This window comes from Stegostoma tigrinum, unplaced genomic scaffold (assembly GCF_030684315.1).
Source record: "Stegostoma tigrinum isolate sSteTig4 unplaced genomic scaffold, sSteTig4.hap1 scaffold_61, whole genome shotgun sequence".
NCBI lineage: Eukaryota > Metazoa > Chordata > Chondrichthyes > Orectolobiformes > Stegostomatidae > Stegostoma > Stegostoma tigrinum.
Window position 1 is genome coordinate 1,469,549 of NW_026728547.1, and position 20,384 is coordinate 1,489,932.

The window sequence follows — 20,384 nt, forward strand, 5'->3', positions numbered from 1 at the left end:
GAAACAAACATCCAACATAAACCAACTTTCATCTTTCAGGGCTGGCAAGTTAGAATGATAAACCCAAAGTCTACCCTGCATAGTTCTCTCTAGAGCTCACTTAATGAGGTTCTTAAGAGATATAGACACAACAAAGTGTGCAGCTGGATGAACACAGCAGGCCAAGCAGCATCTTAGGAGCACAAAAGCTGACATGTTGGACCGAGACCTTTCATCAGAAAAGGGGGGGGGTGAGGGTTCTGAAATAAATAGGGAGAGGGGGGAGGCGGATCGAAGATAGATAGAGGAGAAGATAGGTGGAGAGGAGACAGACAAGTTAAAGAGGTGGAGATGGAGCCAGTAGAGGTGAGTGTCGGTGGGGAGGTAGGGAGGGGATAGATTTGTCCGGGGAGGACGAACAGGTCTCGGGGGTGGGAAGCGGTTAGGAAGTAGGAGATGGGGGTGGGGCTTGAGGTGGCAGGATGGGCTAGGTGGGCTGGTTTTGGGATGCGGGAGGGGGAGGGGAGATTTCGAAGCTTGTGAAGTCGACATTGATACCACGGAGACGCAGGGTTCCCAAGCGCAATACGAGGTGCTGCTCCTGCAACCTTCAGGTGGCATCGTTGTGGCACTGCAGGAGGCCCAGGGTGGACATCCTATCTGAGGATTGGGAGAGTCAAAACAGTTCACGACTGGGAGGTGCAGTTCTTTAATGCATTGAGCATAGGTGATTGGCAAAGCAGTCCCCAAACCTCCATTTGGTTTCCCCGATGTAGAGGGGGCCACAAAGGGATCAGCGGATACAGTATACCACATTAGCAGATGTGCAGGTAAACATCTGTTTGATGTGGAAATTCTTCCTGGGGTCTGGGATGGGGGTGAGGGGGGAGGTATTGGGACAAGTGAATTTTAAACATTATGCTGACAATATTTGTGGATATATAGGGAAAAGTGCTGGGTGTAGGGGGTGCTGGAGGCGAGTGTGGAGCGGATAAGGGAGTCACCTAAGTGTGGAGGGAAAAATGTCTTTGGTGTGGGGTCGGATCGCAGATGGCAGAAGTGTCGGCGGACGATGCATGGAATCCGGAGGTTGGTGTGGTGGTAGGTGAGGGTGAGGAGGACACTGTTTTGGTAGTTATTATGGGGAGCGGGTATGAGGGATGAGTTGTGGGAAATGCGGGTGACACGGTTGAGGGCGTTTTTGACTATTGAGGAGGGGGATGTTGTGGTCCTTGAACAACCCTCAACAATTTCTCTTTCAATTCCTCCCACTTCCTACAGACAAAGCGGGTGGCCAGTGTACCCACCTGGGCCCAAGCTACGCCTGCCGCTTTGTAGGTTACATGGAACGCTCCCTCTTCCGTACCTACACTGGCCCTAAACCCCACGTCTTCCTCCGTTACATTGGTGACTGTATCGGCACTGCCTCGTGCTCCCACAAGGGGCTCTAACATCCACTTCAGCAACACCTTCCTCCCGAACTTTAAGTTCACCTGGACAATCTCTGATACCTCTCTCCTTCCTGGACCTCTCTATTTCCAACCACCAAGAAACAAATATCCATTTCAAGTCCACCAACTCCCACCAAATTCCCGCAACAATTCATCCACTTTCCCCATTCCTTTGACTCTGCATCTGCTCCCAGGATGAGGGATTCTACTCTCGTATATCTCAGATGTCCTCATTTTTCAAGGACCACAACTTCCCCCGCTCAGTGGTTGATAACGCCCTCGACCGTGTCTCCAGCATTTCCTGCAACAAATCTGTCTCACCCCACCCCACAACAACAACCAAAACAAAGTCTCCCTCGTGCTCACGTACCACCCCACCAACCTCCGGATACAACGCATCAGTTCCTTCGAAACTTTGATATTCCCTGGGAGGCTACAGAGGAGGTGGTGGAGCCTTTGGCCTTCATCTTTGAGTCCTCATTGTCTACAGGTTTAGTACCAGAGGAATGGAGGGTTGCAAATGTTGTGCCTTTGTTCAAGAAGGGCAGTAGAGATGACCCAGGTAATTATAAACCATTGAGCATTACATCTGTTGTCGGAAATGTTTTGGAAAGGGTTATAAGAGATAGGTATTATAATCATCGAGCAAGCACCAATTTGATTGGAGATAGTCAACATGGATTTGTCAAGGGCAAGTCATGTCTCACAAACCTCACTGAGTCATTTCAGAAGCTGACGAAGCATGTGGATGAGGGTCGGGCAGTTGACGTGGTGTACATGGACTTCAGTAAAGCCTTCGATAAGGTTCCACATGGTAGGCTACTGGAGAAAACATGGAGACATGGGATTGAGGGAGATTTAGCAGGTTGGATTAGAAACTGGCTTTCAGTAAGAAGGCAACCAGCCGTGGTTGATGGAAAATATTCAGCCTGGAGTCTGATTACTAGTGGTGTGTCTCAAGGATCTGTTTTGGGACCACTGCTGTTTGTCATTTTCACAAATGACTTGGACGGAGGCATTGGTAGATGGGTTACTAAGTTTGCAGATGACACTAAAGTCGGTGGAGTGGTGGGCAATGTGGAAGAATGTTGCAGGTTGCAATGGAAACTTGGATGAACTGCAGAATTGGGCTGAAAGGTGGCAAATGGAGTTCAATGTGGATAAATGTGAGGTGATTCACTTTGGGAGGAATAATAGGAAGGCAGAATATTGGGTCAATGGAAAGATTCTTGGTAGTGTTGCTGTGCAGAGGGATCTTGGTGTTCATGTACGTAGATCCCTGAAAATCGCCACCCAGTTTGATAGTGCTGTTAAGGCGGCTTACGGTGTATTAGGTTTTATTGGTAGAGAGATTGAGTTCCAGAGCCGTGATGTCATGCTGCATCTGTCCAAAAAGCTAGTGCGGTCTCACTTGGAATACTGTGTACAGTTCTGGTCACCCCATTCCAGGAAGGATGTGGAAACATTGGAAAGGTGCAGAGGAGATTTACCAGGATGTTGCCTGGTCTGGAGTGAAGGACTTCTGAAGAAAGGCTGAGGGACTTGGGTCTGTTCTCGTTGGAGAGAAGATGGTTCAGAGGGGATTGAATAGAGACATACAAGATGATCAGTGGATTAGATAGGGTGGACAGTGAGGGTCTTTATCCGAGGATGATGATGTCAGCTTGTATGGGGGGGGCACAGCTAAACATTGAGGGGTGATAGATTTGAGATAGATGTCAGAGGCAGGTTCTTTACTCAGAGTGGTAAGGACGTGGAACCCCCTGCCTGCCAATGTAGTTAGCTCAGCCACATTAGGGGCACTTAAACAGTCCTTGGGTATGGATGATAATGGGATCATGTAGGGGGATGGGCTTAGATTAGTTCACCGGTCCGCCCAGATTGTTGCAATGGGCAAAAAAGCACACCATTGTCTCTACTTCCCAGGAGGCTAAGGTCATTCTGTGCGTCCACAAGGACAACTTTCACTGATGTACCACAGAAAGCATCCTATCTGGATGCATATCACAGCACGGTTCCTTCAGCTAAACAATCACAAGTTATTATGGCTCCTGCCTTTCTTCTTCAAGGCAGAATTGGTTCTGCTTTGTCATAACTATATTGGGAGAAAATCCATGCTCAGTCCAAGTTAATTCTTCCAACAATTGAGATACCATGGAATACTGAGCAATGAGTTGGTGTGAGAGAGAGAGAGAGAGAGACAAAGACAGAGAGGTTGGTCGGCGGGGCCGGGGGTGGAGGGAGACAGGGACAGAGAGAGAGAGAGAGAGAGAGAGAGAGAGAGAGAGAGAGAGATGGGCGATAAGGGAGAGAGAGAGAGACAGTCAGACAGACAGAATGGGTGACAGAATGTGAGCGTGTGAGTGCCTGCATCAGACAGTGTGAGAGATGTTGCTGAGGTGGAGATAGTTGAGAGTGTCAATCACCAACGATCTCTCCTGGTCCACCCAGATCGTTGCAATGAGTGAAAACAGCACACCAATGTCTCTATTTCCCCAACAGCAGCTTCTTCACCGCTGCTATTGGACATCTGACAAAGGAAGTCAGGAAACATATCAAAGAAAAAGAGACAGCCTATAAAATGGCCAAGAGCACTGGGAAATCAGAAGATTGGGAAGGCCACAAAAACAGACAGAGGATAACAAAGAGAGCAATCAGGAAGCAGAAGATCATATATGAAGGTAGGCAAGCTAGTAATATCAGAAATGACAGTCAAAGCTTTTTTCAATACGTAAGAAGCAAACGAGAGGCAAAAGAAGATATTGGGCCGCTCCAGATTGATTCTGGAAGGCTATTGATGGGAGAAAAGGAAATAGCTGAAGAACTTAATAAGTACTTTGCGTCAGTCTTCACAATGGAAGAAATGAGTAGTATGCCAACAATTAGGGAGAGCCGGGGGCAGAGTTGAGTACGGTAGGCATTACAAAAGAGCAAGTGCTAGAAAAGCTCAAGGGTCTAAAAACTGATAAATCTCCTGGCCCCGATGGGCTACATCCTAGAGTTCGGTGGGAGGTGGCTGAGGAAATCGCAGAGGCTTTGGTCGTGATCTTTCAAAAGTCGCTGGAGTCAGGGAAAGTCCCAGATGATTGGAAAATTTCTGTTGTAACTCCCTTGTTTAAGAAAGGATCAAGGCAAAAGATGGAAAATTACAGGCCGATTAGCCTAATCTCGGTTGTTGGTAAAATTCTAGAATCCATTGTCAAGGATGAGATTTCTAAATTCCTGGAAGTGCAGGGTCAGATTAAAACAAGTCAGCATGGATTTAGTCAGGGGAGGTCATGCCTATTCGAATTCTTTGAAGAGGTGACAAATATGTTAGACCAGGGAAACTCAGTAAATGTTGTCCATCTAGACTTCCAATAGGCCTTTGATACAGTGCCTCACGGGAGGCTGCTGAGCAAGGTGAGGGCCCATGGTGTTCGAGGTGAGATACTGGCTTGGATTGAGGATTGGCTGTCTGACAGAAGGCAGAGAGTTGGGTTAAAAGGCTCTTTTTCGGAATGGCAACCGGTGACGAGTGCTGTCCCGCAGGGTTCAGTTTTGGGGCCGTAGCTGTTCGCCTTATATATTACTGATCTGGATGAAGGGACTGGGGCATTCTGGCGAAGTTTGCCGAAGATACGAAGATAGGTGGACAGACAGGTCCTACTGAGGAGGTGGGGAAGCTGCAGAAAGATGTAGACAGTTTAGGAGAGTGGTCCACGAAATGGCTGATGAAATTCAATGTGAGTAAATGTGAGGTTTTGCACTTTGGTAAAAAGAATACAGGCATGGACTATTTTCTAAATGGTGAGAAAATTTGCAAATCAGAAGTGCAAAGGGATCTGGGAGTGTTGGTCCAGGATTCTCTACAAGTTAACTTGAAGGTCGAGTCCGTAATTAAGAATGCGAATGTAACGTTGGCGTTTATCTCAAGAGAGTTGGAATATAAAAGCAGCCATGTGCTTCTGAGGCTTTATAAGGCTCTAGTTAGGCCCTATTTAGAAAACTGTGTCCAACTTTGAGCCCAACACTTCAGGAAGGACATAGTGGCCCTGGAGCGTGTCCAGCGGAGATTCACACGGATGATCCCTGGAATGCTAGGTTTAATGTATGATGAACGGCTAAGGATCCTGGGATTGTCCTCGTTAGAGTTTAGAAGGTTGAGGGGCGATCTAATAGAAACTTACAAGATAATGTATTGTTTAGAAGGGGTGGACGCTCGGAAGTTGTTTCCGTGAGGCGGGGAGACTAGGACCCGTGGGCACAGCCTTAAAATTAGAGGGGGTAAATTTAAAACTGAAATGAGACGACATTTCTTCAGCCAGAGAGTGGTGGGCTTGTGGAATTCATTGCCGCAGAGTGCAGTGGAGGCCGGGACGTGAGATGCCTTCAAGGCAGAGATCAACAAATTCTTGATCTCAAAAGGAATCAAGGGCTATGGGGAGAGTGCAGCGAAGTGGTGTTGAAATGCCCATCAGGCATGATTTAAATGGTGGAGTGGACTTGATGGGCCGAATGGCCTTACTACCACTCCTCTGTCTTAAGGTCTTATGGACAGGTACATGGATGGGCAGGGAGCAAATGGACACAGACCCTTAGAAAATAGGTGACAGGTTTGACAGAGGATCTCGATCGGCGCAGGCTTGGAGGGCCGAAGGGCCTGTTCCTGTGCTGTAATTTTCTTTCTTCTCTTTATTTGTACTCTTGCCTCTCTCTTACCTTTATAGCTGAAAAAAAACTCCTGCAATTTTTTTTTAACATTACCCTCATTAATATTGCCCTCATATTTCATCATCTTCCCCCTTATTGCCTTTTTAGTTGTCCTCTGCTAGTTTTTGAAAGGCTTCCCAATCCTCTGGCTTCCCACTCACCTACACCACATTTTATCCTTTTTCTTTTGCTTTCATCCTGTCCCTGACTTACCTTGTTAGCCATGGTTGCTGATCTTTTCCTGATCTCAACTCCACTCTCCTGCCAGCTCCCCATGGCCCTTGATCCCTATTTTTCATCAGAAACATATTTATTTCTTTCCTGGATCGGTCGATTGGTGCTGCCTCCATTGCATTCAGGGGCAATGAATTCCACAGATTCACAACCCTCTCCTCATCTCCATTTTGAACATTCCATCTCTCACTCAACAGCCACAGCTTCTTGTTTGAGACTGTTCCACAATGCAGAACATGTGCTCAATGCCCATCTTTTCAATCCCCTTTACTATTTTATATATCTCAATCAGAACCACCCCCTCACTCTTTCGAACACCAGCAAGTACAAGCGCAAGCTACTTAGCCACTTCTCATACGACAGCCCTTTTATCCCTGGAATCAATCAGTTAAACCTCCTCCGAACTGCCTCCAGTACAAACGTATCTATCCTCAGTGAGGGGATCTAAACTGGACACAACACTCTGGTCTCACCAACGCCCAATGTATGAGGAAAAACACTTTGTTACTTTAATGATCCAGTCCTTTTGTGACAAATGCCAGAGTTCCATCTGCCTTTCTTATGCTATGCTATACCTGCATACCCACTTTCGGCTATTCATGCACAAAGGCAGCCAGATAACACACTTTGAATCTTCCTTCCATTTAAATAATAATTCGCCCTTTTTTCCCCTGGGCAAAATAGGCAAGCCTTGTGCTTATCCACATTAACCACCTGCCAGATTCTGGTCCATTCTCCTCGCCTGTCAATGTTCCGCTGTGTATGTTCTATTTCACATCACAGGCTGTTGTCCCACCTATTTCAGAATCATCCATGCATTCTGTTATGTTACATTTTGTCTCTGCTTACATATCATTTGTATAGGTTACAAATAGTTGAGGTCAGAGAACTGAACCCGCAGCACCCAACTAGTGACAATTCACCGTCCAGGCAAAGACTCATTTATCCTGACACTCAGCTTTCTGTCAGTTAGCCAGGCCTTTGTTCAAACCAATATTCTACCCTTCATCCCCTTGGATCTAACGTTCTGGTTCACATTTTTATGCAGCAACTGGTCAAATTCTTGCTGGAAATCTCAATATGCCACATCCCTCGGATCCCTGTACAAGGTCCTCAATTCTGCCACCTCATCAGTTCCTGACTTCATTCCAGCTTTTGTTCAAACACGGTCAAAAGACTTGAATTCCGGAGGTGAGCTAAGGATGGCTACATTTGACCGAGTGTGGCATCAAGGAGCGCTACCAAAACTGCAGCTGATGGGAATCCAGCAGAAACTCACCACTGGTTCGAATAATATCTGCACAGAGGACGATATTTTTTCCATTCTTTCATGGGAAAGAGGGCATTGCTGGTTAGACCAGCTTTTATTGCCCATCCCAAATTGCATAACTGATATCTGGAGTTCCATGTAGGCCACACCAGGCCACGCAGTTTCCTTCCCTAAAGAACTTAAGTGAATCAGATGGGTTTTTCCAACAATTGGCAATGGATTTACGATCATCATTAGACTCTTAATTCCAGATTTTCATTGAATTCAAATTCCATTATGTGCCATCGTGGAATTTGAACCAGGTCCTCAGCACATTACCTGAGTGTTTGGATTAATCGTCTAGTCATAATACCATTAGGTCATCGCCTCTCCTAATGGGAGGCATTTTGGTTGTTGGAGGTCACCTGCAGGAGGTCCTGAGAGTACAGTCCTAAGCCTAACCATCTTCAGCTGCCTTATCAATGACCTTCTCTCCATCATAAGCTCAGAAGTGGGAATGTTCACCAGAGATAGCAGAATATTCAGCATCATTCACCACTCCTCAGATAGTGAACCTGTCCATGTCCAAATGCAACAAGGCCAGAACGATGTCTAGGCTTGGGCTGCTAAGTGGCAAGTCGCATTTATACTTTACAAATACTAGGTAATGACCATCTCCTGTAAGAGAAAATCCATAAATTGTCCCTCGACATTCAATGGTGTAACCATCACTGAATTGTCCGCTATCAAAATCCCAGGTTTTACCAGTGAACAGAAATTCAACTGGACTTCCTATTTAAATGCAGTGGCTACAAGAGCAGGCCCAAAGTTTGGATTACTGCATCAAGTAACTCACCTCCTGATTCCCCAGGCCTGTCTACCAGCTACAGGAACAAGTCAGAAGAATGGTGGAATACTCCCCACTTGCCTAGATGGGTGCAGATGCAAAAGCACTCAACAAGTTCAACACCATCCAGGAAAAAGCAGCCGACTCCCTCCAGTGCTCATTAGCAGCAGTGTGTACCATCTATGAGATGCACTGAGAAATCTGCAAAAGATCCTGAGATAGGACTTTCCAAACCTATGACAAATTTCAGCTACAAGGGCAAGGGTAACAGATATATGAGAACAGCACCACCTACAACACCCTGTCTAAGCCACTCACCATCTCAACTTGGAAATATATTGCTGTTCTTTCACTATCGCTGGGTCAAAGTCCTGGAAATACGCCCCGACTGACTGAGTCTACCTACAGCACATGGACGACAATGATTCAACAATGACAAGGGTAACTAAGGATGGGAAGTAAATGCTGGCCCAGTTCGTGATGCCAGTGGCCCAGAAACAAATAACAATTAAGTATCACCTACCTCCTCTTAATTCCAGTTTCTCATGCAGCACCATTCTGATTAATCTATAAAACATGGTCTTTCTATAGCAATGCTCAAAGCTACACACAGTACTCAGTTGTGATCAAATCATAGTCTGCACAATATTAAGAACCATCACTGGCTGATGAGTATGATTGCCCAGCTAGGAAATTCCATATCACAGGTCCTGAGCTCTGTGCGGGTTGATTAGCCTGAACTGGAGCCACATATCTGACCACACGTTTAGGTCGTCTTTCGGAGTGGTGGAAGTGGTCTCGGCCTTGAGAACATTGGCATTCCTTTCTCCAGTTCCTTTCCCACACTTCAACTTCTTGTCTGGTGCTCATGAAGAATTATGTGCCTTCATACAGGAGATTCCCCCAAGTTGGTTTCTTCTGAATGGGGATATCCATACTTTGACCTCCAAGTACTACTTCTTGAAGGAACATTTCAAGGTCTTTGAAATGCTTCCTTTGACGACTTCTTGTTCAGATGCCTTCCTTGAGTTGGCAAAAATTTACTTTGGTAGTCATAACTTCGGCATCCCAAGTACATGGCAATCCCAATGAGGTTTGTTTCAAATCATCATGGCGTCAATGCTGATGCTGGGAGGTTTTTCCTCCTCGCTGATGTGGAGAATCCATGACAAAACTGTGCTGAAAGGGTCTTGAAGTGGCAGCTCTATGTTATCCAGGTTTCACAGTCATATAGAAGAGGCTGAACGATGCATGCCTTGAACTCAAGGATCTTGCGATCAGCACAGATGTCACAATTGAGCATTCTCATCCTTAGGAGTCCAAAGGTGCCACTCGCAGATTGGACGTAATGTTAGAATCTCTGTATCGATGTCAGCCTTAAAAGAGAGAGAGCGTCCCATCTAAGGGAAATGTTCTACATTTGGGAGGATTTCTCTATTAATTTTGATGAAAAGATGGACCACAACATGACAGATTGGTAAAGGATTTGAGTCATCTTGAGGTTCGAACACAGAACATAACAGCGCAGTACAGGCCCTTTCGGCCTTGATGTTATGAAACCAACCTGAAGCCCAACAAACCTACACTATTCCATTATCATCCATATGTTTATCCAACAACCATTTAAATGCCCTTAAAGTTGGCAAGTCTACTACTGTTGCAGGCAGGGCATTCCACGCCCTTACTACTCTCTGAGTAAAGAACCTACCTCTGACCTCTGTCCTATATCTATCACCCCTCAATTTGAAGCTATGTCCGGCCCGTGTCAAACATGGCCATCCGAGCCAAAAGATTCTCACTGTCCACCCTATCTAATGCTCTGATCATCTTGTACGGTTCCATTAAGTCGCCTCTTAATTTTCTTCTCTCTAACGAAAACAGCCTCAAGTCCCTCAGCCTTTCCTCAAAACGCCTTCCCTCCATACCAGGCAACATCATGATAAATCTCCTCTGCACCTTTTCCAATGCTTCCACATCCTTCCTGTGATGCGGTGACCAGAACTGTACGTAATATGCCAAGTGCAGCTGCACCAGAGTTTTGTACAGCTGCAACATGCCCTCATGGCTCTGAAACTCAATCCCTCTATGAATAAAACCTAACACACCGTATGCCTTCTTAACAACCCGATCAACCTGGGTGGCAAATTTAAGGTTGAGGCTAATTCTTCAGTATACTTCTGCAAAGGCCTTAAGGGAGATTTGAAGACTTCTGAGAGCGGAAATGACATTGTGAACCACATACTGAAGTTCCATATGCGAGGTCAGTGTCATTTTCTTCTTCGATTTCAACTGGTTGAGGTTAAAAGGTTTTCCATCAATCCTGTCCAGGCCACTGGGAAGCTTGTTCTTCACGAGATTAAGAATGGCGGTGGCAAAGCTGGAGAAAAGGGTGGGCGTGATGGCACATTCTTCCTTGAGCCTCAACTTGACCTCAAAGAGCTTCTGCACAATATTGCATTTCTGGTATTGAAGCCTGATTTAAGCTGTTGGCCTTTTATCATTTTAGCAAACTACTTCAACTTTGAGGGAAGATTGTATTTAAATGGTTAAATCCCTAAGTTTCCACTGATTGGAACAATTCTATCAAGTGGAATACTATATTACTCACCGGAGTGCAGTACTCCACCATGGGGCAATGTAACTTGTGTCCCTTTGATGTGCGCCCCGAAAAGAAACAGCTTTGGCAGATGTCAGAATTGAAGTGCTTGAGACTGCGGTACCTATAAAGAAGTAAGAGAAATGTTCATTTTTGTTTAGATATTTTCAACCTTTGAAGGAATGCAAGTTAAGTAGTTAAATTACATATTTCTTTTTATTTTGAAGAAACGGTAAATTGTTTGGGGAGAAACTGATGAAGGAATTTAAATCATCAAACTCTTACGCAGAGAGTTGTGAGAGCATGGAATGCGTTGCCAGCAGCAGTTGTGGAAGCAAGGTCATTGGGGTCATTTAAGAGACTGCTGGACACGTATATGGTCACAGAAATTTGAGGGTGCATACATGAGGATCAATGGTCGGCACAACATTGTGGGCTGAAGGGCCTGTTCTGTGCTGTACTGTGTTCTATGTTCTATGTTCTAAACAAATGCTAGGAAAGTCGGGGAAAACTGTCCCAACTCCCCCAGTCAATTTTCATAATGCAATATCTCATCCCTGGAATCATTCCTGTAATTTGGTCCTGCTCTGTCTCCAACATTTTCACAAAGTTCCCTTCGCATGGAAGGTTTTCATCTGCCATGGTGGCATAAACCTATTCAGAAGTAATCTTGCCAGAATCTTCCCAGCAATGGAAAGGCTGGTGATCCCATGGTTCTTTGAGCAATCTGACATTTCTCCTTCAGTTTTGTACAAGATATGGCATCTGAAAGATTCTGTGAAATCCTGCCCTGTTCCTCATAGTCCATGAAAAGCAAACAGATCTTGGCCTTCAGAGTTAGGCCACCATTCCTCAAGCTTCAGATGGAATTCAATTGACTCCGGGTCGCTGTTGCTCTTTACTTAGTTATGGTAGTCATAGTTTCATCCACAGTTGGGGTCTCACTTCTTAGACAGGGAGTTGTTTGGTCAGATCAATGGCAGTAACACGCACCTTTTCCAAGATGGTCAATCTTAGAAATGTAGGAGAATAGTTAACCAAAAAGGTTCAATTACCCCGTAGAAATCCTGTCCAAATATGCATTTTAATTTACTAATTATGGACAAGAAGTTTTATCGATCATTTAGCAACACCACAGCAATCACTTTCATAGGATGCACACACACTGATTACAGGACTAATAAAAAGGCCTTTCTGTAAATTCCCAATAATTGCAAATTGCAGAAGCAACCGCAAGTCGAGTTACAATCCGTTCTGAGCCACAGTGTCTGTGATCAATGCAACTGTGAACAAAATACCAAAAACATGCAGCATTCACCTCTCACAAAAATTAAGGTAAAGAAGTTGAAACTTAATTTATCCTAATTACTTCTCTGGTCCATAAATTTGTTGGGATTTTTGACGATTTCAGTTGTATCATTTACTGACAGAGTTTCCAATAGAACATCGAAAGTTAAAGCTTTCTTTAAAAACTAATTCCCACTAACTTTCTGCTGGTTTGCACATCTCACCTGAAACCTACGATTGGGTACTCTTTGCAGATGTTACACTTAGCCTGATGTTTTGCAGTTTCAGCAGCTGCCACACGGTGTCGAACAGGCAGCCACACCATGGACTGAGGCTCCAATCTCATCCACTCGACAAAGCGTTCAACGTCAATCTCTGGTTTGTTCTGGCCCTGGAGGGAAATAAAAGATCAGCTGCATGATTAATTATGTCAAGCTTACGTCCGCTATCCTCAGTGATATGGTATCTCATACACTATCACTGGGGTTTCTGACATTGTTTTTTGTCATTAATCTAATAAAAACATTGACTACTTATCAACATGATAGCCTTGGATTCGTGGTGGTACATGTTAGCCTCTGGAACTAATTCAAACCGAAAATGAGCACAAAAATCAGACTGGCAAGTGGACCCGCTTGACCTTATGAATTGGTGCAGAGCACACTTACATGTTGGAAGCAACTGCGGATACTTGGTTCAATGTAGCAGCCTCCAAATGAAGCTACCTCACCCAGCTGCCAAGGGATCTGGACTGCATCGTAAAGCAAAAGACTCAGGCTTCGTTGGTCACATAAATCTGTGGGTTCAGCGACTTGTTTGAAGAGATCTGCCAAAGTTATCCAGAAGAAAAATATTGATATTCCTCAACTTCAGGGAGGTAGTTGAGAGTTCAATACATCCAATACATCTTCCTCAATTGCCTTGTTTTGTAAATTATGTTGAAAGATTATTTTATGATCTTGATTGGCTATTTGCAAACAACTGTGGAAACAAAAACTTCTGTTTGTTGACAACAATGGACAATGTGTGTTGTATGATTCTCCAAGGAAGTCATTTTGTCAATGTCTTTCTTGATTGTAAATCTCAAAACTCTCTGATATCTCCTCATTCATTTCACAGAGGTAATCTTTGTGTGGACCTGGAAAACATGGGCACTGTCCTCAATGAATATTTTGCGTCAATCTTTACAACGGAGAAGGACACTGCAAGTATAAATATCAGGGCAGAGGACCTCGGAACATCAGAGGTTAAGACATAGGGAGATGCAGCTGGTTTAGCAACTTTAAAAGTGGATACATCTGCAGGCCGAACTGAAACGTATACCAGTTAGCGAGGGAAGTGAGGGAGGAGATATCTGGGCCCCTGGCAGCAATTTTCAAACCCTTGTCAATCACACGTGAAGTCATGAAGGACTATTAACATTGTCCCACTATTATCAAATGGACAGAGAAACAGACCAGGAAATTAAAGACCAGTCAGAATAATCTCAGCACTGGAGAAGCTACAAAGAGGCATTCTTAGGGGTAGAATGTACTTGCATGAATTAATCAGAGATAGTCAGTATGGATTTGTTAAGATGAGGTCACATTTCAGAAATTTGATCCAAATTTGAGGAGATGTTGGAAGATTGATGAACTTCTGCATTTGATGTTGACTGAGTAAAGTCCCCCTTGGCAGACTGATCAAGAAAGCAACAGTCAACGGGATCAAAGGCAAAGAGGCACACTGGAGCCAAAACTGGCTGAGGCAGAGAGCACAGGGTGATTGATGGTAGAGGGATATCTATTTGACAGGATGTTTGCTTTCAGTGGGGTTGTGCAGGGCTTGCCACAAGGGCCCTTGAAGTTCGTCATGTATATTCTTCATTTGGGCTTAAACACAATTTGTATGACCGTGTCGCTAGCAAATCACTAATTCAGTGAGGAGGATATCGGTGGAATGGTCATGTAAATAACAGCCATGGAATCAAAGGCAAATTGGCAAATTGGTTGACAGACAGGAAGAATAAACTTCAGGAGGAGATCAACAGACTGGTCAGCGGGACACAGCAATTGGAACTCAACCAGGAAAAGTGTGAGCTAACGAACTCGGGAGGGCTAACAAGGCAAGGGATCACACTATGAAGTGTGTGATCCTGGAGATTACTGAAAAAACCAAGATGCTGCCTGGGCTGGGGGTTCTCATGGAATCATAGAGTACAGAAGAGGTCCTACAGCCCACTAAGGCTGTACCTCTAAAAATACACTGCGACATATACTAGTCCCATTTTTACACACTGGACCATTCTCAAAAATATTATGACATTACAAGTGCTCATCCAAGTACTTTTCAAAGGTTGTACGGTTTCTTGTTTCAACTTCCCTCCCAGGCAATGCATTCCAGACCTTTACCACACTCTGGGTGAAAATGATTTTCCGCAAAGCTCCTCTAAATTTCCCGTCTTTCTCTTTAAAATTGTGCCCTACCGTTATTGATGCTTTAACTAAGGGGAACAATGCTTTCTACTCAACCTATCTATACCTCTCATAATCTTCTATGCCTCTATCAGGACCTCCACTCACCCCGCCAAACGTTCTCTGCTTCACAGAAAATAATCTGAATTTTTCCAGCCTTTCTTCACAGCTAAAATGCTCCAACACATGCAACATCCTTTTCATTCCCTCCAGTGCAATCACATCCTTCCTCATGGGTGGTGACCAAAACTCCACACATGACTCCAGCTGTGGCCTAACCAAACTTTTAAACAGCTCCAAAGTGACCTCCCCACTCTTACAATCTATGCCACGACTGATAAACGGAGATGTCCTATATGTCTTTGTAACAACCCTTACTAGCCTGACCTGACCCCTTCAGGAATTTATGAACAAGTACCCCAGGATCCCTTTTCTCCTCTAAGCTTCCCAGTGTCCTGCTATGCATTAGATTTAGATTTAGGTTTTATTATCACATGTATTCAATACAGGGTACAAGAGTACAATGTCACCTCAGACGGTGCCATCTCAGGTACAAAGTACCTCGGTACGAAATTTTAGATGCAGATGTAGAAAATTTATCCACCCTTCTTTACTCAGAGTCGTAGGGGAGTGGAATGCAATGCTGGAGAGGGTAGTGGAGTCAGCCTCATTTGGGGCATTTCATCGGCTATTAGTCAAGCACATGAATGACAGTATAAGGTAGGAGTGGAGGTTAGATAGACCTTAGGATGAGGGTAAAAGTTCGGTACAACATCGTGGGCTGAAGGGCCTGTACTGTGCTGTACCGTTCCATGTTCTCTGTTAGAAAAATAAATGAATAAGTTAACAAGTTCAGCACGACAGTCTTCTTAATATAACAGTAGAAAAATAAAAACAAAAGTTTAAAAAGTCAAACATTACAGTCCTTTCTGAAGCCACGAGTTTGCAGACACTCTGAACGAGGGCTCCACAGTGACGGCTCGTATTCCCCTGTGCTGGGCTCAGGCCCGCCCATCCTTGCCAGTGGACTTCACTGCTGACGGCCGTTGCTGTCCTCCATCGGGCATGACAGGCTTTGCCACATTAAGTACTCTCTTATCTTATTCCTTCTTCAGGCTATATCAATTTGCCACTGACCTGCCCAACTGACCGATGCCAAGATTGGAGCAGACAAGGGGACCTGGTAAAGGTGTTTAAGATTTTGAAGGGCTTAGAAAGGATAACTGGAAGTTGCTTTTTCCATTCGTAGACAGGGGAGGGGAGTTGAGGAGAACCTATTTACCCCAGTGTGGTGGGAGTCCCGAGCTCACTGACTGAAACTGTGACTGATTCAGAAAGTGTCTGAATATTTAAGCAGTATTTAGATGTTCACTTGTGTTGCCGTAGACTCCAAGGCTATGGGCCAAACAGTCAAAAAGGAAATCAATGCCATGTGAGTTCAATGTAGACAGATCTTTGTTGAGTAGTGCAGGAACTACAGACCACATGGCCTCCTCTTGTGCAACAAACATCCATGAGTCTATAATTACACAGCTTTTCTTGGAGGTATTTCTCCACTTGACTGATTCTTTGTAAAAGCAAGGCTAACAAAATAAATCCTTTTTATTAAAAGCTTCCATCTCACTGAGGAAGCTTCAGGCCAATTTGATAATCTGCTCTCAAAAATCTGCTCATATTTTGATAGTTGGGACAAATTCTACTGTCATGGCTGACACAATCCACAACATTCGAAATCAATCAACAATATTCCAGAAAGATGATCATTTGCCTATCCGACCGATTTTAACTGATGCTTTAAAAAAAGAGAAATAAATCTGGATCTGTCAAAAACTAATCAGTTCTTCCTTTGACCATACCCATACATACCAGCTTTCATGAAATATGCCCATCAGTTTGTGAGATACATTGTTGACAAACAGTACAACAAATGGGGAAAAACATGCCCTCACATTAAGTGTTATCACTGCTGCAAGTGAACAGTAGAGTCATACAGCACTTCTGAATATTTTTCCCAGTATTCTAATGACGAAAACATTATTGGTAACAAAAACAGCAGCTAAGGTTAGTGTCTTTGAGAAACAATAGCATCATACATATGTAGCGCATCATTTATCTTGTAGGAATGTACTGTGCAGGATCTGCACAGACCAAGTTATGACTTAACATTCATAGTGGCAGTGACTAAATACAGAAATATACTAATACAGCAAACCTTTTGTTAAACAGCACCCGTGGTACCAGGAATGTGCTGAGTAATCAAAAATTCCAGTCGATCAATAGGTCCACACGCACAAAAAAAACACACACTCAATAATAGGAACATAATGCACAGGATATATGCATCACTGTTCTCCTTCATTTACAGTATAAATAACTTCAGTAATGAAGCAACTTTGCCTTAACTAAAACTTACTGGCAGGGAGCCTTCTCACTTGCACCCTCACCAGACATCACAGAGATTATGAGAATACAGTAAACATCTGGTGTATAATTTTTGTCAGTTTATTGAGTGTGCTAGTTTGTTAAACAAAGTTTACATACAGTTAAATCTACAGTTTACATGTGTATCAGCAATGATAGATTTAGTACTGACACTTGTATTTTTCCTCCAGATGATCCTTGAAGAGTCACGTCAAGCGAATTTTCAAAGAAAGCACTCTGATTCTTCCACTCATACCCCTGGAAAAGGAAGTTGCAGAATGTCATGACTGACTTTACTTATTTGAATACAGCATAACATACATAGAACATTGAACAGTACAGGCCCTTCAGCCCACAATGTTCTGCCGAACTTTTACCCTAAACCTCAGGTCTATCAAACCTCCACCCCTATCTTATATTACCATCCATATGCCTGTCTAATAGTCACTTAAATGCCCCTAATGAGGACGACTCCGCGACCCACTCGAGCTGAAACAAAGATCTCTTTGAATTGTCATTTGTCAGACATGTATTGAATCAAAAAACAAATTTCTCACTTCCATAGATTTCTACAGCATCTTAATATGATTTGTGAAGATTATACTCCACCCTTTCATTTAATAAGTACAACTTTAAACAAAATGCCACTATATAGAACTTGTATGTTGGTATTTGTGCATATGCCATTTCAGTTTGTGTGATCTGTTTCGATGCAACGAGTGATAAACGCTTTGATTGAAATGGTTGAGAGCAGTATATGTGAGATTTAATACCATGTTTAATCTACAGATAGTCCATCTGCAGGTAGTTATTCATGAGACTCAACTGACATCATGTCTCAGGGGAGCTTGTGATCTCTGGGTTACGTACTGTTTGACCATTGCCGACTGGTCACTAGTTGAGTGGAAAGAGAACTACTAGCTGCTATCCATTTTCAACAAGTGATCACGATAATCTACCTGCGTTTCAACGTCCCATCAACATTCAAGAATTATCGCTCGAAGAGGCTTCTGTCTAACAAATAGGAGCAGAATCAAGATCAGCCGTGTTGTTTTCCCTATCTGAACAAGCTGCCAACACCATACATAAAGGGACCGTCTTAATCATTCTTATACAATTAACTTTTACAATAGACAACAGGGGCAGGATAAGGCCATTCGGCCCTTCGAGCCAGCACCACCGTTCATTATAATTATGGCTGATCATCCACAATCAGTATCCTGTCCCTGCCTTATCTCCATAACCCTTGATTCCACTATCATTAAAAGCTGTATCTATCTCTTCTTGAAAGTGTCCAGAGACTTGCCCTCCACTGCCTTCTGGGGCAGAGCATTCCATATATCCACCACTCTCTGGGTGAAGAAGTTTTTCCTCAACTCTGTTCTAAATGCCCTATCCCTTATTTTTAAACTGTGTCCTCTGGTTCTGGACTCAATCATCAGCAGAAACATGCTTCCTGCCTCCAGAGTGTCTAATCCTTTCATAATCTTATACGTCTCAATCAGACCCCTTCTCATCCTTCTAAGCCATGTCCCGGTACAGCTGCAGATGGACCTCTTTGCTCCGATACTCAATTCCTCTTGAAGGCCAGCATGCCATTGGCTTTCTTCACTGCCTGCTGTACCTGCATGCTTGCTTTCATTGACTGATGTACAAGAACACCTGCATCTCGTTGTACTTCCCCTTGACCTAACTTGACTCCGTTTCGATAGTAATCTGCCTTCTTGTTCTTGTCACCAAAGTGGATAACCACACATTTATCCACATTAAACAGCATCTGTCATGCATCCGTCCACTCACCTAGCCTGTCGAAGTCACCCTGTATTCTCATAACATCCTCCTCATATTTCACACTGCCACCCAGCTTTGTGTCATTGGCAAATTTGCTAACATTACTTTTCATGCCTTCATCTATATCATTAATGTATATTGTAAACAGCTGCTGTCCCAGCACCAAACCTTGTGGTACCCCACTGGTCACCACCTGCCATTCTGAAAGGGACCCGTTTAACACTAGTCTTTGCTTCCTGTCAGACAGCCAGTTTACAACCAAAGTCAGTATTTTGCCCACAATACCATGTGCCCGAATTTTGCTCACTAATCTCCTAAGTGGGACTTTATCAAAGGCTTTCTGAAAGTCCAGGTAGACTACATCCACGAGTTTTCCCTCGTCCATTTTCATAGTTACATTCTCAAAAAATTCCAGAAGATAAGTCAAGCACAATTTCCCCTTCGTAAATCCATGCTGACTCTGACCTATCCTGTTGCTGCTGTCCAAATGAGTCGCAATTTAATTTTATAATTCTTTCCCACCACTGACGTCTGGCTAACCGGTCGATAATTTCCATTTTCTCTCTCCCTCCTTTCTTGAAAAGTGGGACAACATTAGCCACCCTCCAATCCGCAGGAACTGATCCTGAATCTAGAGAACATTGGAAAATGATTACCAATGTGTTCACGATTTCTAGAGCCACCTCCTTCAGTACCCTGGGATGCAGACCATCAGGACGTATCAGCCTTCAGACCCAACAATCTATCCAACACCATTTCTTGCCTAATATAAATATCCTTCAGTTCATCCATTACCCTAGGTCCTTCAGCCACGATTACACCTGGGAGATTGCTTGTGTCTTGCCTAGTGAAGACAGATCCAAAGTACCTATTCAACTCTTGTGCCATTTCCTTGTTCCCATTAAATAAATTCACTCGTTTCTGTCTTCAAGGGCTCAATTTTAGTCTTAACCTTTTTTTTCCACACACCTAAAAAAAACTTTTACTGTCCTCCTTTATATTTTTCGCCAGTTTTCCTTCGTACCTCATTTTATTCTCTGCGTATTGCCTTTTTAGTTATCTTCTGTTGCTCTTTAAAAGCTTCCCAGTCCTCCGGCTTCCCGCTAATCTTTGCTCGGTTATACTACTTCTCTTTTATCTTTATAGAGTCCTTAACTTCTCTCGTCAGCCACGGCCATCCCTGCCTCCCCTTAGGATCTTTTTTCCTCCTTGGAATGAACTGATCCTGCACCTTTTGCATTATATCCAGAAATACCTGCCATTGTTGTTTCACTGCCATCCCGGCGAGGGTATTGAACCATTGAACTTTGGCCAGCTCCTCCCTCATAGCTCCCTAGTTCCTACAATACTGACACTTCCAATTCTCCCTTCTCCCTCTCAAATT

General features: G+C 43.9%; 1 protein-coding gene across 6 annotated transcripts in view; it reads right to left on the reverse strand.

The window, feature by feature from the left end:
• Nucleotides 1-20,384, reverse strand: part of LOC132209001 (utrophin-like) — a 170,275-nt gene that overhangs the window by 120,376 nt on the left and 29,515 nt on the right. Inside the window, exon 4 of one of the 6 annotated variants that reach the window (XM_059644241.1) lies at nt 17,310-17,467. The exons of the other annotated variants lie outside the window; for them this stretch is intronic. Coding sequence (XP_059500224.1) covers nt 17,460-17,467 — 8 coding nt within the window. The 3' untranslated portion in view covers nt 17,310-17,459. Of the gene's footprint in view, nt 1-17,309; nt 17,468-20,384 lie in introns of those variants that run through there. 6 annotated transcript variants of the gene reach the window in all.